The 24861-nt window shown below is 37.8% G+C and overlaps 1 protein-coding gene across 2 annotated transcripts in view; it reads left to right on the top strand.

Annotated features, from left to right (window-relative positions):
* LOC146369538 (leucine-rich repeat-containing G-protein coupled receptor 5-like) overlaps window positions 1-24861 on the top strand; it is a 50136-nt gene that overhangs the window by 16169 nt on the left and 9106 nt on the right. For both annotated transcript variants that reach the window (XM_084909716.1, XM_084909715.1), the window contains exons 4-14: window positions 1809-1880; window positions 7306-7521; window positions 8775-8846; window positions 14506-14574; window positions 14901-14972; window positions 15458-15529; window positions 17659-17727; window positions 21095-21166; window positions 21425-21490; window positions 23637-23708; window positions 24557-24628. In XM_084909716.1, the coding sequence (XP_084765842.1) occupies window positions 1809-1880; window positions 7306-7521; window positions 8775-8846; window positions 14506-14574; window positions 14901-14972; window positions 15458-15529; window positions 17659-17727; window positions 21095-21166; window positions 21425-21490; window positions 23637-23708; window positions 24557-24628 (924 nt within the window). The remainder of the gene's footprint in view (window positions 1-1808; window positions 1881-7305; window positions 7522-8774; window positions 8847-14505; window positions 14575-14900; window positions 14973-15457; window positions 15530-17658; window positions 17728-21094; window positions 21167-21424; window positions 21491-23636; window positions 23709-24556; window positions 24629-24861) is intronic.

Below are 24861 nucleotides of genomic sequence, written 5' to 3'. Positions count from 1 at the left end.
TGGAGACTTCACACATGTTCAAAGATAAATGGGACTGGAGTAAGATAAGAGCTGTATACGGTTTACATTGGGGTGCATAAAGCATCAGTGATAAAGGTGCGATCTAACAGATTACGATTGTTTAAAACTGATAAGGGTCCTCAGAAAGATAGCAACTCAACCCCACCCTCTCCACAACTCTCACCCACCTCCTACCCCCCGGACACACACACGCACGCACACAAACACTGGAATATTGTGTGGTATGTTTACTGGTGCTAATCATTCACAGAGACACTTTGAAGATTTCATGTGTGTCTCGGTTTAGTGCACAGTTTCTGCAGTTTGGAACAACACTTCTGTTCCCTGTTTACATTTTACACATTCGCTCATACCAACACATTATTCTCTTGTCTTTCATTCTTCTCTCTGTTCATTTCTGGGTCAGTTAATTTTATATTTTTATTGATCTGTAAACATTGGGAATGTTGAACTCCTGTTATTGCAGCACTTTATAGTACTGTCTTTATAATATTTTTAAAAGCTACAATCATAAACATTATTAGTCTTGAAACTTGGTATTTGGTAAAGCATTTTTCTACTCGAACTGAGCACACAAAGGGCTTTTTAATTACAAGCCTCATTCACCCAATATCATACACATTCATGCAATTGTTTTTTTATGCCTATGCACCTTGACACACCCACTCACACGGATTAATCAGGGACAACTCAGGGGTCGATATCTTGTCCAAAAAGACTTTGACATGCTGGCTGAAGTAACTAGAGATTAAACATCTCACCTTCTGATTGAGAGACGTCCCACTCTTCCTCCTGAGCCACAGCTGGCTGTGTTTTATGAACGGACGTTTCACATTTTTTGTTTTATTGTTAGACTTCATAAAATAATTGGGATTGACCAACACAGAAAGAAAGCAAGAAAATACGTTTCCAGGCAACACAGAAACTTCTAAAAGATTTACAAAACAAATTCTGTAATAAATGGAGTTCCACAGGGTTGTGCACTAGGGCCTATTATATTTTCATGGGCCAGTAACTTCTACAATCTAAAGAGCCATTTTGAGCTAATTTTTTTGTCCCCAAAATCTGTAGGGAGCCTCAAAATATATTTGAGTCTTGTATTGAAGCCAACACAACATGTCAATATTACTATTAAGTATAAACATCTTTGTATTCATAGAATTATTTGGTACTTTACAGATATTTATCTGGTATTAAACTTTTTAAATACCAGAGCTTTTTCATTTCATTAACATCATGTTTATTGTTGCACTTAATGGGTTTTGATCTAAAAGAACATAACCTATCAACATAAAAAAATATGCAAGCATATACAGGCCAAAACAGAGTAAGCAGTCTATTTTTAGTCACTCTGCAACCAGGAGCATTGGCAGTGAAAGCTGCAGTTTTGAAAGGCATAGACAATATTTTAGATAACACAGAATACATGTTTGTTTGCTATGCAGATGACACCCAGGTATGTTTATCTATGAAGTCTGATTTATTACTTAATATACAAACATGTCTTGAAGAAAAGGAGGATATATCCTTTAACAAACCAATATTATAAACAAAAATATTTTTAAAAAATCACAACACAACACAAACAAGTGTAAAAATAGTTATTCACCACTTTTAATCTATTTCCTTAATTTCCAGACTTTATGCTAAGATTACTGGCTTCTGATTATCCTGTAGATATACATGCGACTCTAGTATTTCCCAAAATGTGGTCCTTGTAAACCATCTTTGTGTTGTTTTGTTGCGTTTAACACTTTTTGTTAAAGTTTTGATTGCGTTTTATACAGGATGCTTCAAAACAACCAGTTGAGATCTGTTCCTGCTGAAGCCTTCAACAACCTGCACAACCTGCAGTCACTGTGAGTCACATTTCACTTTGGTTTTTTTTAGTTTCGTGTATTATATTATGTTAATTCTTTCTTTATAAATATACCGTGCCATTTTACTGACCACACGTTTTATCTTTTATAAATACTGTGTATTATTTTAGTTTCTCTTAAATTCCTTTGTGTGCTATAATCATTTGTCTTATGTAAACCTAATTTTGAATCTATGCTTAATATAACTATACCTTTAACCTAACTTTAACCCCAAGTTAAATTACACCATCTGTCTTCGTGCTATTGATGTATCTTATGGGAACATTTGTTAAAATATGTTTTTAACATATTCCTCAGCACATATGTTTTTATGTGCTGAGGAAGACAACCTCTGTCCTGTTGTGCTCAGATCATCCTCTCTTTAATGATTTTCAACTGCTTCCATCAGGTCGTCGTTATAAAGTGCCTGCAGTGAAGACAAAGAGACATAGATTGTCTTTTGTACCTACTGCTATTATCATAGTTAATAACACTAAACCATAAGTGTTGTTGCCATTGCACATTGTACTTTTTTGATGAAAAATCTAGGTTGTTTTCTCAGGCTTATATTATATTATATTATTTTGGAGTGTGTATGTGATTTGTTGGTTGTCTGTTTGTTTGTTTGTACGGACATACTGCAAATCAATTTCCCGTTAGGGACAATAAAGTTACCAATAACCAATAATAAGTCCATGCGATATTAAAATGGCTTAATTTTCCTACAAAAAATGAATAATACACATATAGACACACTAATCCAGCGGTCCTCAACCCGGGTACCGGGCCGTGAGAGTTGAGGCTCGGGTGTGAAATTCATGGTTTTCAGAGTTTTTATCTGTTTTTATTGTTATTTTTTTATCGTTTTTATTGTTAACCCTTTAAACCCTAACCCATCATGGGTGACGGTTAGCATTTTCAGCAAGGGTGGGCAACTCCAGGCCTCGAGGGCCGGTGTCCTGCTGGTTTTAGATCTCACCCTGGGTCAACACACCTGAATCAAATGAGTAGTTCATTACCAGGCCTCTGGGGAACTTCAAGACATGTTGCGGAGGTAATTTAGCCATTTGAATCAGCTGTGTTAGATCAAGGACACATCTAAAACCTGCAGGACATCTGCTCTTAAGGCCTGGAGTTGTCTTCCCCTGGTTTAAAGGGTAAATTAGGTTAGGGTTTGAAGGGTTAACTCGGTTTCCCTGGGTCTTTGAATGTGTTATGAACAGAGATGGGCAGTAACGCGTAACGCGTTACTGTAATCCGATTACTTTTTTCAAGTAATGTAAGGGATTACTATTGCAAAAAAGGTAATTAGATTACTGTTACTTTCCCGTAAGCACGCCGCGTTACTGCGTTACTAAAACTGTGATTTTTTTTGCAAGAGTGACAGTGACGTAAGCGAGTGCGACGTTCGTGGCAACAGCTGTGTGCAGATAAACAATGGATAATATATCGAGTGCGGGAGAGAGTATGAGCGTGCAGCGTTTAAAGTGTGGAAGTACTGACCTTACTTTGAGTTTGATTCCGTAAAAAGTGACAAAAACATTAGTGTCCGCTGTTCACTGCGTGGGAAGAAAACTTCTTTTTACAGCGAAAAAACCCTTAACTTCCGAGCAAGCACCGAGTGCGCTACGACGGAATGTGAAATTCATAGACAAACTCGCAGATTCTTCCACTGACTGCTGTGGCACATCTGCACCAGGGTAAACCTCTGCCTGCTATACAGGTGAAAATAGAGCAACAGGACCGCTGAGTCTTTGATATTTTCTGCTGTGTTTCACTTGCATCTATTTGAAAGAGTGAGTGTAAACACAAAAAAATAAATAAATGTATGTGCTGGAATGTGCAGAAAATAAGTTTAAATGTTAAACAAATTTCTTCCAGTCAGAGAATGTTGCATATAATTACATTTTTGCTTGATGCATAAAGTAAAAAGATTAAAACTAATAAAACAAGTTTTAAAAAGGGACTTTTCCATTTGATTACATTTTATATGATGGATTATGCAGAAAAAGTAGAATTGGGCTGAAAGATCTATTTCTTTATTACCTATTCAGGTTGTAAATCGTGTTTTTAAAAAGTAACTAAGTAACTAACAATTAATTACTTTTGAAAATAAGTAATCAGTAAAGTAACAGGATTACTTTTTGGGGGAAGTAATCAGTAATTAGTTACTGATAACCTTTTTCAAGTAACTTGACCAACACTGGTGATGAATAAATCTTCCTTTTTTTGCTACCAGTACTGGTTTCATTTTGTTGTATTTATCCGCGACAGCTTAAAGGCATAAACCGGTCCGTAGCGCAAAAAAGGGAGCGCTGCACTAATCCCTTCGTTTCATTTTACTCTTTGGTGGAAAGGAATCTGTCTCACACACACGGCTCAGTATATTAATGTATGTAGTGCAGCGAGTGTGTTCTCTGAGTCTGATAACACACAGTAATTATACTGAAACTGTACCTCTCTCTCGCTGTGTGTGTGTGTGTGTGTGTGTGTGTGTGTGTGTGTGTGTGTGTGTGTGTGTGTGTGTGTGTGTGTGTGTTGGGGGGGGGGGGAGAGAGAGATAAGGGTATAAGAATGGAGACGTCTGAGTCTTTCTTTTGGTCTAAGGTCTCTCTCATTTATCTAATGGACAATTATGTGAAGTCCCATCCTTCTCTTCTCTCTCCATGTGAACAGAGGAACTACTGTTAGGATGAACATACAGTCAGCTCTCTCTTTATATCTACAGATCTTGCATGTTTATGTTGCACAGCCTGCAAAAGAGCTGTGAGTTTTCTGCCTGAACTCAAGACAGCAAAAGTCAGTAAAAGGGAACTGAATGATATTCAGTAACTTTTTTAAATTAATATTAAACTGATCAATTAGTAAATTAAGACCAGACCCTTAGACATCTCTGTGCCTCAAATATCCCCACACCCAATCAGTCAATCACTGAGTTTAATCTGAGCATGTAGCATTAGCAGAATTATCATTTATCCTATATGCAACATCTTTATCTGAATCAAACTTCCCTGATTCAGAGCACAAATCAACAGGTGTTAAAGGTAAAATGTTCCATATTGGGAAATATTACAGCACTGTCTATCAGATTTTATTCATATTATAAAAAACAGGAAAAGTATTTATGTATTATAATATTCAAATAAGTTGTATTTATATAGTGCTAAACACAACAAATGTTGCCTCAGCCCCTAAATTGTTGTGTAAAGAGGAAACCCCAACAATCAGATGACTCAGTTTATGAGCAAGCACTTGGCAACAGTGAGAAGGCAAAACTCCCTTTTAACAGGAAGAAATCTCTTACAGAACAATGCTTAAGAAGGAGCAGCCATCTGCAACCAGCTGGGGTGAGGGGAAGGAAACAGAACAAAAGACACACTGTGAAAGAGAGCCAGAATTTAAAATGAATTAGGTAATGATTAAACAGTGGTGTATAAACTCGTGAAGAGTGAAAACAGATGAGTGAAGAAGAAGTGGTCAGTGTCTATTGCAGCGTAACTAAGAGAGGGTTCAGGGTCACCTGATCCAGCTCTACCTAACAACCTCTCTTTGAGCAACACAGTTAAAAATCAAACAGGGTGGTAAGACTGAAAAAAATGTTTTGATGCTGTAACATGTGTATAGAAGTTAATTAACACATAAACAAGACACAAACAAATTAAAATGGACCTTTAAATGCTTCAGTTCAAATAATTAAGCAATTATTTTTGCGTCTTTGCATTGTTTAATACCACTGCCTAACAAATGTTCAGTCACTCACTTATTAAGGCTTATTATTTTAATTTTCCTGCTTTTTGAGAGCTGTGCCTTTGTCCGACTCACAAAATCCACACAATCACACTGAGTAATAAGTGTGGTCATTAAAATACCTTCATTTGACCTGAGAGCCGAGAGGCTGGTTGAGTGGTGCTTGAGCAGCCTGCCGATCATTCCTTTGCTGCTGGTCAAACACTTGATTTCTAATGTTCCTCTTGAACAGACAGTGAAGTGAAGCCTTCAGTTTTGCATTTTGAGTCTCTAAACATAGAGCTTTTATTGTGCATCTCAAAAAGTAGATGTTTTCTGTTATTATGTGAATAATTTAATAATAATTTAATCAGTAAAGAGAGTTATTAGTTCTAAAGTGTCTTAATTATGTAACTATAATGCCGCATTAAGTTAAAAATTGCAGAAAGGATGGCTGGGTTTTTTGTACTTTTTATTAAAAATGAGAAATTAGTATGTTATCTGCAGAGCAGAAGTCGAAGGTTCCATCACTACATTTAGTCATTGTTTTTGTTTTTGTTTTGTTGTTGTTTTGTTTTGGGTTTTTTTTTTTTTTTTTACCATTTTTTTAGTAACTGCACTTTTTTGTACTGTATGTTGTTAGTTTCAAGAAAAAGAAAACTCTTCAATTTAAAAGGCTGTTTATTAATTTTTATGTTTCTACAGTTGATTCAGAAACGTTGCTAGATTTCTAAATACCTCCAAACAGAAAATTTAATTTTGGAGTCAACCCTAAATCTTGTCTTGGAGCAGCTTGAAAACAATTCTTGTCCCTAATTTATTGATTAAACCAATCTGGGAATCGTCCCAGTCTCTGGGGATAATGGCCAATAGTTTAAGATTTCTGATGTTTCTATCTGATATCTGGAGCTAGCTAGCCATCCTTTCCTATGTGCAAATATTATATGATCATCGGGTTTTGAAATTACCTCTCGTTTACTGGCAAAGAGCAAAAAACTTTTAGTACCAAAAATCTTACATTCTGCATATTATATACAGTTATGTGTTTGCACCAACCTGACTCATTGGCAATATGTATACAGAATTGCTCTGTGAAACTTTTTTTTTTTCCGCCTGTCCCGTTTGGTTCTTTTGCCATCAGAATTATTGTCTAAAGGCAAAGAAAGATGCCCAACAGATTTACTTTACCAAATGGACCATCCCAGCCTTGCCGTAATGGTATTTTTGATTCACCATCGCTTTTATTGTTTATTTTATTTTATTTTCACTTGCTACACATGGGACAGACTTGACTGGGGGAAAGAAAAGGGAGAAAGAAAGAGGGAAAAACAGCAGGGAAGAGGAACGGTGATGAAGGGCAAAAAACAAAAACCAACAAAACAAACGGACAAAAAATACACATATCAATCACCTGGATCACCTGTTGAGAAAGAAAAAGAGAAAACAAGCAAAAAAAAAAGAGAGCAATATAATAAACAACATCATCGCGATGATCTATGTGAATATAGCAGTAAATATTGAATATTATTGTGCAGCACGTAGGATCGACAGCGCACAGTGTGCTTTGAGGTAGGAGCCAAAAAGGGTGTAGATTGTGTGTGTGAAACTGTGAAACTTAATAAATGCATTTACATATATATGTACACATAACTGTTTGCTTGAATGTACATTTAAAATCAGTGTGTATATCTCTTCATAGCCGACTGGATGCCAATCATATCTCTAGTGTTCCCGCTGGCTGTTTCTCCGGCCTGCGTTCACTCCGTCACCTCTGGCTGGATGATAACTCTCTGAGGGAGGTCCCAGTGGAGGCTCTGGGCGAGCTCCCTGCCCTGCAGGCCATGACACTTGCCCTCAACCACATCAGCCACATCCCCGACCATGCCTTCAGCAAGCTGGGCCGCCTGGTGGTGCTGTATGTATACATAACTTGGGTTATCCAGAGCAAACAAATAGAGTAGAATAGAGTAGAACACCTTATGTGACACTAGGGTTCCATTGTAGATGGTTGGAATGTGTACAGGACCGTCTTGGAGGACCAGTTAACTAATGGTGTTGGTAGTAGATTTGCTGTTAAACTAGGCTGGTTACCAATGAAAGGAGCTGGCTAAATTTGGTTTATTTATGAGTAAATCCAACAGTGGTTGTCCATAGCAAACATACAAACATACCATACATTAGATTTAGGTAGATAGTTTATTAGTAGGCTATCTTACTCTGTTATTCTGTTATAATTGAGACATTTTTTAGCATAGATCCAGTAGCTGTAATCTCAGAAACTGATTTCTGAGATTTGTATATAAACATAAAGAATCTGTAGCAAAAGGGAGAAAAAGATTTTTCATGGTCAAATGGATTTCATTTATTTCCTGCTTGTAGTATGATTTTCATTTACCAATCAAGTTTAAGTCAGGCAAACACTCTGTGAGGAGATCAAAACGAGAATCTCATTTACCAAAATGAAATCTTGAAACAACAAAATCACAACAACGGTCACCTTGAGGCTGTTGTTGTTGTAATTTGGTGCTGTATAACCACTGACTACCATCTTACAACAGTTTAGCTTAAATTTTTTTTATCTTTTTAAAAATGTATCTATATATTTTAAAGTTGAAAATTTTGTAAATGAGTTAAATGATAAATAAAAATTCATTCTTTGCCCATATATCTGCTTCAGATTCAGAAAAATGGTTGTGTGTGGTGTAATTTAATTTAACCTCATTTCAAAAAGCTTAACTTAAGTTTACTGACCTTAAAACATCAGGATTTAAATCAGATCTATTCTTCATATGCAGGCTTACAGAAACTCTTTTCCACTTTTTGGGTAGTGTTTTTGTTTTTATCTGTGTGTATTTTTGTTAGGAGCATTAAGTTCAACCGTGGAAGCGACTGTCCCCATCCGTCTGTATTAGCTCCTTAATAACATGCAAGCTCTCTGTTTGTGTGATGGCATTCAGCGCGGCAGCATTGAAGTCTGCTGTCATTCCTTTTGTCCAATCGGTTTGAAGCTAATTTGCATGAAATTACCAAAAGAAAAAAACCTTCTTGAGAGACTCCTGGGCCCCTTTGAAAGAACGCACACACACACGCGCACACACACACACGCACACACACACAGTCTTTGTCTGCTTCATTAGTCCATCAGTCTCTCACTCTCTCTCTCCACAGGCATCTCAACAACAATAGGATCGTTTCCATGGGACCGAACTGCTTCCACGGACTCCACAGTTTGGAGACGCTGTGAGTTTCTGTGTGTGCGCTCGTGTGAGTGCGTGTGAGCAGGAGTTAGAGCAGTCAGGGTTGAGTTGGGGTCAGGGTGAAGGGTTAGGAGATGAGAGAGCCTTAATTTTTACATTTGTAGAGGATCCTTAATGGGATTTATGTTCAAAGAACCTGCACTGATTTGGAGGAATCTTTTTTCTTTCTTTTCAAGAGTTTCATCTTTAGCCTACCTTAGCACAAAGATATAAGGAAACAAAGAGAAAGTACCAGCAAAGCTCCAGAGAACGCCTTAAAGAGCAATATTAGCACTGCTCTTTAGCGTACATATTTTATTTTGATGTGGTAAGGCAAGCTATGGTAAGACTGTAAAACTGCTGACAGTTCAGATCTGTGGCTTTGAAGAGAATAAACAGCTTGATTATCTTTTTTTGATAAGCTGGAGCCCACATCTTGTTTGAAAATTATGCACTCCATCCCTGCATTTATTTCAGTTTGCAAAGGCATTCAGTGGGCTGGACTGGATTACCTATAAGGCAAATTCTGACTATCAGGAGAAAGTTTGAGATCCCTGCAGTAAGTAATAAATAAACGTTAAACGAAGAAAAAAAACAATTGATAAATCTGATACATTTATTTTTTTTTATGTTGTTTTCTGTCATATATGTATATTCAGGCTCAATGTATATAATGGCACTTTACAGTGGCCCTGTGAGATCAACTGCACTGCAACACCAGCAAATAGAAAAAGGCTGCAAAAACACGTAAAACACAACGTGTTGACGTTTCTTCATGTTTGTTCTTGATTTCTTAAGTTGCAGTCTGTTTGATGAGCCGTCATATTTATTTTGTTCAACTTAGTAAACAATCCAAATTATAGACACCAAGGAGACAGGTCAGTCAGGCTGGAAAAAATAAAGAATCTGGAGCTTTCAGATAAACAATAAGATCCACACAATGGAAAAACATCAATTTTCTTTCCTTTATCCAACTCAGGGTCATTGGAGGGCTCAAGAAACTCGAGAGCAAGAATTGATGATGAAGACAAAGATTGAGGGAGAAACTCAATAAAGCCCGTGAGCAGGGTGGGAAAAGAACAAAGGAAGGAAGTAAAAACATGAAAGGCTGCTGACTTTCAAAATAAAGGCAGAAATTAACTAATACAGGGAGGAAGACTAAAAATAGGCTGTAAAACCCTCACCTTTATCACAGAAGTTAGACGCTTTATTTTAGATTTATATTCTATTTTGTCATAAACATATTTTTTACAACCAACTTGTCCAAGATCAAAACATCTATTTGTGTCATTTGTAGGTATATTATTAATATACAGTACAGTTTACTGATGGCTAGCAGCATCACGAGCTCCACATACAGCTGATTTTAAGATCTAAAAAATGGCGCGTGCTTGAACAGAAACACATGTGGGAATTTTCTGAGAAATGCTCGCTCTTAAAATGATCATCAATCTTATTTTAACCATTTGCAATCCAAGCCAGTACACACGTGGCGCTTTATGGAGAGATACCAGTTGTTTCTGCCGTCACCAGTAAGCATTTTACATGGAAATATTAAATGGAGACAGAGCAGATTAACCTGTGTGTGTGTGTGTTTATGTTGTGTGTGTGCGTATAATCTGAGGAATGTGTGTGTGGATAGAAATGTTTCTGTTTTCTCAGTCAACCAGAGAAGCAGGTTTAAACACACAAACATACACGGACTTCATTTGGAAATACTTTTGTGTGCGCTTAGCTGGCTCTGTGTGTGGCCTGGGCTGTATGCTAATCATAATTACTATTCATGCACACACACACTCATGGGCAGCATGTGTTTGTGTGTGTATGCGTGTTGGGAGGCTGTGTACCTGTATGATGAGCAATAATAAACCAGAGCAGAGACTCATGTTCATCTGAAGCTACAAACACAGACAGAGAGGGACCAGGAAAATGGATATGAGAGCAGAAAAAAATTAATGCGACCAAGCTCTGATCAGACCTAAAGGAAAACACATCCGACTTGTGGAAGAACATTCTTTCATGTTTCATGTAGGCCTCCTCCCTTTTGGCCAAATTAAGATTTTCTGGTTCCAGTAAGTGACGGAAACAGTGGTGAACAGAAGACCAAAATCCAGCTCTCAAAACATCTCCACACAAACCTTTTGTTTGTGGGTAACATGACCCAACCCACAAAAATAAAAACCACCATGCTGACTGACACCTGACAGTCAAGATAATGAGCCATAGCATGTTCTTAATTATTTTCAGTAGAGAAAGTAATATATGTCAATGAAAACCAAGTCTTAAGGGATCAGTTGGGTTTATTTCAACCTGCTGTATTTCCCATTTTCATTGGGTCTGTCTTTGAACTCTTCTAGTTCACTGGCTAAGGTTTATCACTCTATGTGCAGAGCTGACCATTCCCACTGTAAAGGTGTTTATCCAAGAGTCAACCATTCCAGTACAGACTATCTAAAAATGATAATATCCAAAGCTTGTGTCGAGCATGGCTGATGTCCCTAACCCAGATTTGATAATGGTCGTCCATCCATCCATCCATTTTTTTCCCATTTATTCATTGGGTTGGAGCTTATCCCAGTTGTCATAGGGCAGCAGATGTCCAAATCTTGAGCTGACTTTCATTAACAAAATTGTCCTAAATTAGAGTTAGCCTTAATGCCTATGATGACTCATAACCTCTCACAGGATTTTTAGCACAGCCTTTAGTCCCAGTTTTGACCGATCGTATCCCAGATTAATATTTCCAACGTAATTGTTCATGCCCCTGATGTTACGCTTCAAAACATCGAGAGTTAACATTACAAATTTGACTCAATATTTCCTGTTTAGAGGATAAATAGATTAGCTTACTAAGTGTAGCAAGCATTAGCAAGGCTGGGGCTAATCATGCTAACTGATGTGCATCTATGACGCTATAAATCAAAGTACAAAGTAATAAAAGAAAACACTTGTTACATGGACATGGAAGACACAATTATTCGGAGGCAGAATTTAAGCTAAAATGATATTTGATTACTATTTACTATTTAATGTAACATATTATTTGCTTAACTTCAAGGCAAAGGTTTATTAGTTTTCCTATCTCTGTAAATACATTCATTACAAAAAAAACGAATCAAAATCATTACATCAAAACTAAAATAATCTATGAGAGACAGAAACAAGAAGGCTTGATACAAACCCACCCACAAATCCAAAAATCCTAACCTGATTGTAGATGTCTGAAAAATCTCTCCTCCAATCCCAAACGTCCAAGCTCCATCAATAATAACCTTGGAAAACAGAAAGCATACCAGTTATTGTTGTTCCTGATCGTCCCCCGGACACACACATGTACTCACACACTCAGAACCAGACGGAAGCAATTTCAATTTAATGGTATTTTTCACAATGTGGCAGCTTCATTCCACACACAGTGGATTTGTGTGTATAATAGCCACCTGCATCCCAGAGATGGATGAGAGAACCTAATTGAAGCCATGTGTGGACTTGAAGAATGCTCTAGTCTCTGCTGGTGATGAAAGAAAAGAGCAAAAGAGGGAGGCACAGTTAAATGTTTCTTTAATAAACTAAAAAGATGGGGGGAAAAAGATTAAGCTAAACATCAAACTTGAAACACAAACATTTACATGAAACACTTTTCTAATCGAAAGCTGACATTCCCACAGCTTCTTAAAAACTGCTTTTTTGTAATCGAACTAACATAATTCCCAATGTAGAGCTGGTTTTCTAAATGTGAAGCAGTTACCAGTCTGGAGATGAAATTTCCAGTTTAGACTATTGGTGTGACTTTGGTGCTATTTGCTTCCCAACATTCCTTGTTTAAAGCATATTATTCCCCAAGTGCAGGTGTTTACCATGCTGTATTCCCAATCTAAAGGTTATCATTAAGAGTACAGAGTTATATATAAAGTGTATATACTTCTATATACTTTACACTACAGATGGACCGATCTGATGTATCGGTATCAGTCCGATACTGACATAAATTACTGGATTGGATATCGGAGAGAAATAAAAAATGTAATCCGATCCATTAAATATAAAAAAACCCACCTCACACAACTTGTGACACAGCGTAACTCGGATCATAACCGTAGCACGTGGCAGCAGTATGCCTCACGTGATAGAGCGGCTGTGTGTATTTGTAGCCTCGCTACCAATCAGGCATTTCATCTCCGAGGAAGTTATCCCAGAGAGAAGTAAAGCAAATGTGTAAGTTCATCACTGAATGTTTGTAAAGCATTCCTGCGTTAAGCTTTACAACCGATATATGGAGTGACCGCCTCTCTCTCTCCCTCTCCTGCTGCTACTTCAATCATGAAACTGATCAATGATCAGCTGATCGGCTTTTCTGTCGCGAGTCCATCTCTCTTGCTTGTCTATCGCCCACTTCGCGCCAGAAAGAGGAAACCAGCGGCTGAACAACAGCAGCACGTTTAAGCTTGATAATCTGTTGTTAGAATTTATTTAATATTACTTTATACAAACAGGATCCTTTTCTACGTAGCTGACGGCTGGTAACTGTGCAGGGTGAAGTTTAGCCAGGGGGGCCGATAGGGCATTAACAGGGAAAAGGGGGCACAAAGACGTACTTTTCTTTCTTATTCTCATTTAAAATGTCTAGCTTTTAATAAATAATTATCTGAATCTTACACCCAAAGTTTTAATCTGATGTAAAATGTATAGAAGTCCATTACTGTATATAGTAACTATTAAGTCTAATATACCCTAGTAAGCTATAGTACTTTTTCCTTTGGGAAGGCTGTGCAGTCTGCAATTCTGTTAAAGAAAGATGTTGAATCTATTTAATTATTCTTGAAAAATAATTTATTTCTGTGCATTTTTTTTCACACTGCATCAAATTAAAGTTGATTACGTCAATTAAGCATCATGAGGTGGAGGGTGGGGGTTTCCCTATTTTTTTTTGTTTTGTTTTGTTTTTTTTTTTGCTGGGAGTTTTAGAACTATATTAGTTAGGTTGCTTACTCTTTAAAATACCAGAATAGGGAGGATGGAGTAGATTTAAGTTTATTAGATTGATCAGTATTGCTGAACTATGAAATATTTTGGGTGCAGTGCATTTTTTGCATACAGGTATAACAGAATAGCTTTAGTGTTTTTTTTTTAACTTGAGTATGAACTTATACAAAAAGCAGCAAGATATTAAAAAACAGTTTTATTGATTAAAAAACACACTATATCAGATTCGTATTGGTATCGGCAGATATCCAAATTTATGATATCAGTTTCGGTATCGGACATGAAAAAGTGGTATCGTGCCATCTCTACTTTACACTATGCTCTCAATTTGAGATTTATCAATACTAATATGGGATTTATATTCAAATTGAGAGTCCACAATTCTCAGAGAGAATACAGAGATTGTATTTCTAGCCTAGACTTTGCCATTGCCAGTATAACTGGTGCTTCCTGCTACTGGTGACCAATCCAATTATTTTTCTAATTGAAACAAACATTTTTCTAATTTATAAACATTTTATTGTCAGAAATATTACAGAAATATTAGTTTTCTTCTTTACTGATGTGAAAAGTAATTAACTCAACAAAGTTCATCAGAATTTTTTAGCACCTTGGCATTTACACACCAGGGGGCGCTGCAGAAGACGCTACTTAAGAAAATCTCTCTTTTTCTTCTTCAGAGATCTGAACTACAACAGCCTGATGGAGTTTCCCACAGCCATACGAACACTCAGCCACCTCAAGGAGCTGTGAGTCTCAACCGACTGATTGAAAAAGGCATCTGTTTATCCACACAGCAGACATGGCTAGCTCAGGTTCTCCGGTTTAGCAAACGTTAGCATATGAGGCAAGATGTGGACAGCATCTTATGCTTGACTGTTTACATATTTGATGAAAAAGAAAAAAGGACAAAATCAATAAAAAAATTTCCCTAAAAGTTAGTTCAATCAATCACGACTGTCATCAAAATAACGAGAAGGGCGAGGGAAGCTTCCAAGTAATCATGATGAAATGAAGGAAGGAACTTTTATAATAACACATGGTGGAAACTAATTTCCTTTATCTTCCCGTTTAGCGGATTCCATAGCAACAACATCCAGTCTATCCCGGAGCACGCCTTCACTGGGAACCCTTTACTGAACACCATGTAGGTACAACTAATAACAGATTCAACAGATTGCAATATTTTTTACTTCCTGGTTCCAAAATTAATGAGGATAAAATCAATAATCTGCTAAATTCATCTATTATTTATTATATCCTCAAGATAGTGACAGTCATGAATGATGATCCTTCTTCTTACTCCGTCATCACCTTGATAAAAACTTTTCTGATGAGTTTTGTTGAACTAAACATGATGTTTATGGTCGGTGATAATTATTAGTGATAATAATGTTTTTTAAAAAGATCATGAAACATGTTTTATTATGTTTTAGGGTGGGGCATGCAGAGCCCCTCGGTTTCTCAGTTCGATCCACTGTCGTATGAGAAATCAAAAAGCTACAATAGCATGGTGGCTGTCTCCATGTTTATATGCAGCATCTTAAGTAATTTTGCTAACCTCTGTTTAACACTTGTTAGCTTCTCACTGCAGCCTGAGATGAAAAACGTGTTTTTGTGGACGTTTTGCAGATTTTTTTATGACAACCCAATTCACTCTGTTGGACGATCGGCCTTCCAGAACCTACCAGAGCTTCGCATGCTGTGAGAAACACTCAAATTCAACACACAAATAACACAGCACAGCACTTTTATAGATTTAACTAAACCTGTTAAGTGCTTCAGTATGTTTTGGGACTTTTCTGCCTGACAAACAATAGAATAGAGACATTTTTACTTCTGCCTAATCAAGATCAGAGACATAAATAAGTCTCAAAGCAATGAGTCAGTTACAACTACTGAATCTTTTCTAAATATTCTTGAATCCCAATTTAGATTGAACTGTAAGGACCTTCACCTTCACACCAGAAACTCCTTCCAGACATTCAAAGAGGAGGCTGGCATAACATAAACTCCTCAAACTTTATGAACCGATAATATTCATAAAGGTCCAAATGATCATTTCTAGACAAACAGGCATAAACTAAAAGTGAAACTGATATCAAGGAGCAATTTTTTAAACATGTCTACATAAATATGGGAACTTTCTTCCATTCTTAGAAGTCAATAAAAGGAGCAGGGAATTTTACCCCAAAAAAAACAAACAAGAAAAAAAAACAGGTATTTTAGACATCTGTCCAAAACATCTGCAAAACTACATTTATATTGTTACAAAAACAAACTGAATTCCCAATTTTATACCCAAATTTAAGCCAACACACTGCACTTGAAAGCATAACATTCAACAAATTAAAATATATATTTTTTCTGTTCAGGAATGCAAGTAAAGTATTTAAAGTATTTAAATATTTAAGCAAGTATTTAAAAATTACCAAGCTTGTTCATACAGGCTGATTAACAGATTACAGAAACATAAAACATGATTTCAGTAATTACCAATACTGTGCAATTAGGATAGCTATGGCATATCCTTCCATTGGGTGGTGCGCTAATAAATTTATTAATCACTGTATATCTTCTGTTCGATTGATGGATGTTCATTAAACATGAATAAAGTTCCAAATAAGATGAGTCTATGTGCAATAATGCCCATGAAACAAATTTCTGTCTAACAATCTTGTCATAGATATGTATATTATCAGTATTACATAATTTCTGCTCTGGATTTCCAGTCAACACGTTAAGTATGTGAGATAGTTGTTTCTTTTTTATTTCTTTCAACACGGCACCTGAAGACATTTTGCTGGACCCTTCATGCAGCATCACAAGTCCTTAAGTTATCTTTATTTCAGGAAAACAAATGACATTTTTCTGATTTTGTTTTAGGAATATATCATTAGTAAAATCTTTCAAAACCAAGCTGTAAATGCACCGCATTCAAGCTCCAAGACCAGTTTCAGTAGTGCCACAGAGATATACTCTGAAGGTAGAGCGTGGCAGCAGCTATTACAAAGTTAGCCAACTCATGTAGGACCATCTGCACCTCAAGGATGATCAAAATGCCCTCTGGCCTGTCACAGGCCCTTAGTATGGTAGAGGTATCTTCCATTGCCTCAGAAGTTTCAGCTCTGCATCAAAGCAAAATGGCATGACAACATAAGATGCTGGACCAAAATGTCTTACATCTGGATGTATGGATGGCATAAAGCAGTAGCTGTGGAGTCAAAGAGATGTCCATCTGTCCTTTCCTTCAGCCACTAAAGACAGGTTCAGTGGTTTCCAATGAACATGTCCATAAACTGAGTTTGAATACCATCCAAAGCAATGGCCGACTGTAGCAGAAGGACAGCACCAAGACTGAAAGGCAAGGTTTACAAGATGGTAGTGAGACCTGTTGTGATGTTTGGTTTGGAGACGGTGGCACTGAAAAAAAAGACAGGAGGCCAAGCTGGTGGTGACAGAACTATTGAAGTGAAGGAGGACATGCAGAGGGTGGTGTGGCTGAGGAGGATGGGGGGTTTGGGTGAGAGTGGGTTAAGTGATTCCCTGTGGTGACCCCTGAAGGGAGCAGCTGAAAGAAGAAGAAGCAGCACTGATAAACTGAAGTCGAAGCTTCTGTCTTTGAACCTCACAGATCCGCCCCATGACAGATCCAAGTGTTGACAGCTTTAGATGAGAAATATCAAGTAATCGCTGAGCATATATGACATGCAGACTCAACCTCCCTGTTGCCCTTTTGTTCAGTGCAGATGTTAATTACGCAAATAATGAAACGCAGTAAATCATTTTCTGCTTCTCTTAGCTTAAACGCTCTTTCCGTGTCCAATTCTCAGATCTCTGAATGGAGCTGCAGATCTCACTGAGTTTCCAGATCTGACGGGAACCAAAAGCCTGGAGAGCCTGTAAGTGACACACACACACACACACACACACACACACACACACACAGGAATGTTTCATATCCGAGTGTGTTTCTGAGAGCTGAACACCCCAAATCACACTGCTGTTATTAATACGCAGCAATTATTATTCTATCTGACAGACTGTAACTTTATTTTTCTGCAGCTCGGCGTGAAATTAAAACCCTTCTTTCTCCTTGTTGTGACCCACTTTTCCGTGTCACAATAAACACCTTGGCTGTGTTTATTTTCTTGTCTTTTTCCATTTAAGCTCATTTCTGAAAGCAGTGTGTATTTAGCAGTAACCTCATGCTGAACCAGTAGGTGGAAATAAAAAGTCCAACCAAACAAACCGTCCCACATTCTTCCATTTGACCCTCTCCAGTGTTAACCCCCCTCTCCAACATCCTGTTTCATCCTGTGAATCCAAATTCTGCACGTAGCTGCTTTTCTTTAATCAGACTTTTCCATATTGATGATTTATTTTTCATATAATGAGCTTGGACCGCTCACCGTATTACTCATTACTGTACTGGCTTCATTTCAGCCATGTGGATGAGGGAGTCATTCCACCTTAATGCAACTTCAAAGCACCTCAACACATGGCTGTAAAGTGTAATGCACTGTGGATGCCCCTGGACACATCACAATGTTTCTACATGCTATTTAACAAGCATATACAGTTTATTTTACACAATTTACAATACAATATACCCAAACATGTTGTGTACTAACCTGTTTCCAAAAAAAAAACAAGACTACAATAAATGGAAAATGGTTCAAAGACAACAATAACTTAATTTCAGATTTAATCACTTTCTTAAAGGCTTTACAAGCCAAAAGAATCTGTGTTTGGCAGATTGTTGTTTTTTTTTTTTGTTGTAACAAACTTTCTAGCAATAAATCTTATAGCACTAGGAAGCCTGTTTATTTCCCCTTTCCCTCTGATGTGGAGCCACATTTTCAAGGAAAATGCATCTGTGGGTTGCCCCCATGAAAAACTCAGATCTTCTTTGCCAATGCCAAACAGCTTATTCTGCTACTGACTCTTGTCTGGTGTCGTTTACTGGATAGGATGAGTGAAGTCTGAAGAAACAATTTGTTCATTAAACAAACAGGTAGCATGTGGAAGAACCATGTGCAGCTACGACAGCCTGGCACCTCCTCGTCATGCTTGTCATGAGCTTGGACATGCACTGCTGAGAGATGACATCCCATTCTTCAACCAGCATTTGCCGCAAGTCGGTCAGTGTGGGTGTGTTTGTCACTCTGACAAGAGCAGCACAGCCAAGCTGATCTCACAAGAGTTCAGTGGGGTTGAGGTCAAGACTGCAGGCAGGTCGTTACGTCCTCTCCACTCCCAAATTCTGGATGTGGTCTCTGATAAACTCCGCTCTGTGGGGGCAAATACTGTCATCTTGGAGTATAGAGTTTGGTCCCAGACTGTGGAGATATGGGATTGCTACAAGTTGCAGAACCTCATCTCAATGTCTTTCTGCTTTAAGATTGCCTCCAGTGATGGCAAACACCTGGAGTACAATAAACTCAAAACAAAAGCCAAAAGCAGAATAAGCTGTTTGTCATTGGCAGAGAAGATTTGTCAATTTTTTCATGGGTGCAAACCACATACTCAACTCTGCTGCTCAACCAACAAATTCATTTCCTTACAAGTGTGGCACCATTTAAGAGGAAATAAACAAGTTTTTCAACAGTATAACATTTACTGCCAAGAAGCACTGTCACAATAAAGAAATAATCAACCAAACACAAATTTCCTTACTTCTTGTACCTTATTTAATGTTAAAAATTAAAAAATCTAACAGTTTTCCTATTTATTTTTTTTAAACGTCACGATCAGGCTGAGAAAGTTGTATAATCCTACTTAAAAAACAAATGCATCCAGATGAAGACCTTGCTTATTTACGCAAGACCATGCCATCCTCCATGATGGTATTGCAGAGGCCTTAGTGCCTGTGGGGGGAGTATCTTGTTCATCGGTGACAGCAGCATTGATGTTCAACGGTTTCTACAGACTTTTTTTTGATTGATTGATTGAATCTTTATTTTGAACATGTTGAAAAAGTACAACAAAATAGAATTAAAAGAGACAAATGAACACAGCAAAACAAAAGGAAAACGAGCAACCACAACTCCAAATAACGTTCATGTTCAAAAAGGAGCAGGAAGAAGCATAAGCTTATTTAATCCCACCCCTTTTCCACTATCTAGTATCAATAGAATACCTCCTTGCAATTACATTATATGTTATGTGTAATTTTTTTTTTTTAATATATATATACATATATGTTTCTATCTATCCATACATACGTATATACACATACGCACATATACACATTTTCAATAACCCCATTAACACCTCAAGGATACACAACCTACAAATATATATATATACCCATACCAGCATACCCGTGCACCCGCACACACATGAAAATGTTAGACAAGAACACCCTATCAAATCTCTACCTTTTCCCTGTACCCTGTAAAAACCATATCCTTAAACCGCTTTTTAAACTGCGCCATGCTTGGACATTGCTTCATATCTTTACTTAGTCTGTTCCACAGCTTCACTCCACACACAGAGATGCAAAAACTTTTTAATGTTGTACGGATACGAGGATGTTTTAAATTTAATTCCCCCCTCAAATTGTATCCCCGTTCCCTTTTAGAAAACATTTTTAGAATATTGTCAGGAAGCAGGTTATTTATTGCTTTATATATAATTTGTGCAGTGAGAAAATGAACCAGATCTGTGAATTTTAGAATTTTTGATTTTAAGAATAGTGGATTTGTATGATCTCCGTAACCAGTTTTATGGATTATCCTTATGGCCCTTTTTTGTAATATAAAGATTACAAAAAGACTTTGAAGAAACATATGTCACCACCCAGATTCCCAGCGTCTCTGTGCGAGAAAGAGTGCATATTTCAGGATAGCAATGCCAAACCACATTCTGCATGTATCCCAGCCCTTTAAAAACATCTGGAACAATATGAAACTAAATATATGACAAAGGCAGTCCAGATCTATGGAGCAGCTAGCTAACTTGCAACAAGCAAGAACTCTTTTTAAAGAAGGTCGAAGGCATCACACTGTGAAATATTCCCTGGCACATTCTTTTTAAACATGTTGCTGATGATAAATTTGTAATATGAATGTAATATCTGTGGGGGAAAAAAACTTAAAAATTCCAAGTTTTAGTATTTTATCTTTTAGGTTGTTTCATTTTCACAAGATTCACAGCCCTGTTTCTTCTTATTAGAAACAGGGCTGTGAATACATAACACATTTTTAATGTACTTCTAAATTGCTCCCGTGGAAAACTAGTTCTGTTTTATCTCTCTGTGTGTAGGACTATCACCGGAGCTCAAATCACCTCATTGCCCAGTTCGGTTTGTGAGCAGCTTCCAAAGCTGCAGCTGCTGTGAGTCCAAACACAACAATTACATCCACATCTCTGCATGTCTCTGAACACTGAACTCAGGCTGAAGGTGGTCCCTGAAGGCCCTGTATATCATCAGGGACTATTCATGTCTGTCCATCAAATCATATCTGCTGTTGCTTCATTTATTTCAGATATTTTTTTAAGTCTTGGCTTGTATGCTGGGAGCTGCTGTGATGTGTTCAGTGTGTATAGGAAATTACGGTGCTGACAGCTTCAACTCACTCTCTCCCTCTGCAGCGATCTCTCCTATAATCAAATCCAGACTCTTCCCAGCTTCTCCGGCTGTGAGAGCATTCGAAAAATGTGAGTTTAATGTTCATTTTACATTTAATTAAACTGTTCTTCTTAATGTTTTATTGCCTTTTTTTTGGGAGGGTCGGATATAGCTTATTTTTTGCCCGTGAAGCTTTTAAGACACAGTTATTAAATCTGAAGTTACCATAACAATCAATAAAGTACAGACAGCTGTGCATTATGGGAATAATTATCACCCTCATAGTCTATTTCTGACCAATCAGGTCATTCAGGAAACACTTGCTGTAAAACAGATTCTTTAGTGATGTAATGGAAACAACGATGGCTAATGTGTGTGTGCATGTATGTCTGTTTTTGTGAGGACCGCAGTGAGTTCTGGGCCTTGTGAGGACATTTTGCACAGTGAGAGTTGAGAGTTTGTACAGTTCAGGGCTTCAGATTTAGTTTTGGGGGGATATGAGTTAGATCAAGTGGCGATATGGAGCAGGTCACACAAATATGAAGGAGCAGATTTATGGATACACTTGTATGTAAGAAGCAAGATTTTAAAATTTATCCTGGCTTCTATGGGCAACCAGTGAAGCTGCTGAAGAACTGGGGTAATATGAGCTCTTAACGGAGTGCAAGTTATGACCCGATCTGGGACCTTTTAGGGAGACCAAATAGGAGGGAATTACAGTAATCAATACGGGGCGTAATAAGACTATGGACAAGGATGGCAGCAGCATGGGGAGTAAGGAAGGGACGGAGTCGGTTAATATTACGTAAATGGAAGTAAGCAGACCGGGTTATGTAATTAATGTGAGACTGGAATGAAAGAGTATTATCAAGTATGACACCCAAACTCTTAACCTGAGGGGAGGGAAGGGTGGGACAATTTTCAATGTTAATGGAAAAACTGTGGGATTTGGTTAAGATAGATGGTGTACCAACAAGTAAAACTTCAGATTTATTACTGTTAAGTTTGAGGAAATTGGAGGAGAACCAGGATCTAATCTCAATAAGACAGTCTGAGAGGGAGGTAGGTGGGAGGGATGAATTGAGTTTAGAAGAAAGGTAGAGCTGGGTGTCATCGGCATAACAGTGAAAATTTATATTATATTTTTGGAATATATAACCAAGAGGAAGCATATAAATAATGAATAGAAGAGGCCCTAATACTGAACCCTGGGGCACACCAGCAGAAACAGGATGGAGACTTGAAGAATGGGATTTAAGTTGGATAAACTGAGTGCGGTCTGAGAGATAGGAGGTAAACCAGGCAAGGGGGTTATGACTAATACCAATGGATGCTAACCGGTTCAGGAGAGAAATGGTATCAAACGCCACACTAAGATCAAGAAGGATGAGAATGGATAGGAGACCAGAATCAGCTGCCATCAAAAGGTCATTGGTAATTCTTAACAAAGCCGTTTCTGTGCTATGATTGGGGCGGAAACCAGATTGAAATTGTTCATAGAGATTATGGTCATTGGGATGTAAATGAAGCTGGGCGGCAACAACTTTTTCAAGAATTTTTGAAATAAAGGGGAGATTTGATATAGGGCAAAGATTATCAAAGTTATTGGGGTCTGCACCAGGCTTTTTGAGAATTGGAATAACAGAAGCCTTTTTCAGTGCTTCAGGAACAATTCCAGTGTTCAGGGAGGAATGAATAATATTGGTTATGAGAGGTGCTAATGAGGGAAGACAGGCTTTAACTAACACAGTAGGGAGAGGGTCAAGTTGACAGGTGGATGACTTAGATTTTTTAATGAGATTAGATACGTCAGTTATGGAGGGAAGAGTAAAGCTTGAAAATAACTGACAGGAAGACAGTTGGGGAACCAGGAAGTCTACTTCAGAGTCAGGAGCTCCCAAAGAGTTAAGTTGACAGTGAATGTCTGAGATTTTACAAGTGAAAAAAGAGATAAGAGAGTTGCAAAAATCAACAGAATACATGTGGGAGGGGAATGTGTCTGGAGGTTTTGTAATTTTACTGAACAATGAATAGAGGGACCTGGAGTTACCTTCATTAAATCAACCAGACTAGCTGGCATTTCTCCACACACTCCAGCCTTTCATCCAAACCTTCTCCATAAACCATGTTTCATTTACAGCCCGAGAACTCAGGTTGATGGAGCAGCATGTGAATGCATCATATGAGCGATGGTCCTCTCAAAGATAGAAATACAAACATGTGTGTGTTTTTCAGTGATCTGCATCACAATGTGGTAGAAAAACTGGAGGAAAACACATTCGCTGGTCTGCTATCACTACGCTCACTGTAAGCATGCAAACACACACGCGCGCACACACACACACACACAGACACACATCGCCAATTTAATTGGCCAGCAGATCCTGAGCAGAGATCCCTCTGTAAGTATTTCCAAATGGAAACTCACTTAGTCATCCAGGTGGTCCGCTTGTGGATGGGACAGGTTTGATGCTATGGCTTGGAACAAAGACAAGAATCTGCACAGCACTACACCTGATACTACAGCTCGTACTAACACTACACTTAGGACTATTGTAGTTTTGAATATTTGCAGCCTCCAGTATTACAGCATCTCAAACTGAGAAACGAGACATGCCTCTCTTAACATTACTGCTAATTTTATTATGGTATTACAGACGTAAGAGTATTATGTGCACAGTTTCTTTTGTTCTGGGATTAGAAACAAAGACCTGCTGTTTCGTAGGCCTGTGGTGCTTTCGCTTTAATCCAAACTAACAGCCTACGCAACAGCAGAGATCAGGTCAGCGTACAAAGCTTACCAACAGATTAAAGTGGAGTAAACAAAACTGGACAAAAAATACAGAGAAGGTTATGTGTCTGCACACAAGGTATTCATAGGCTAAAATACAATCATGAAAAATTCAAAAGAAGATGAAACGCATTGATTTTTTTACATATTTTCACAAACCCTGCAGACTGGGTTGACAACCAGAAGAACATCAGAGTTCTTTCTGTTAAGGAAAAAGCAACTAAATCTCAGGCACCAAGGCTGGTATTTAGCAGAACTAACTTCTTGTAGATTTAACTGACATATTTTTTATTATCATAAATCACTATTTCTGATCACATGACTGCTGGTTTGTTTTCTGACTTCATGTTTTTCTATCCTGCAGTGATTTGTCCTGGAATCGACTGTCATCAGTGAAGCCAAACTCATTCTCTGCTCTCCCTGCTCTCACCAAACTGTGAGTTCTTTATCTGTCTGAACATTGGTTAGTAGTTTTGAAACCATTTTTTAAAAATTCCTTTTATAAAAATTAGATAGCATAGTAGTGGAGAGTGGACAGGAAAGCAGGGAGAGGAAGTAGACAAAGAAGCGCAGCACAGGTCGGACGCAAACTCGTGAGCTGAACGGGTGCCTGGAAAACCATTTTTGATTGAAAAGTTGAGGAAGCACGTTAAAACAGCTGCTAAATTT

This window comes from Perissodus microlepis, chromosome 17 (assembly GCF_051167445.1).
Source record: "Perissodus microlepis isolate ML-2025 ecotype Zambia chromosome 17, ASM5116744v1, whole genome shotgun sequence".
Taxonomy (NCBI): domain Eukaryota; kingdom Metazoa; phylum Chordata; class Actinopteri; order Cichliformes; family Cichlidae; genus Perissodus; species Perissodus microlepis.
This window is presented reverse-complemented; position numbering and strand designations above follow the sequence as displayed.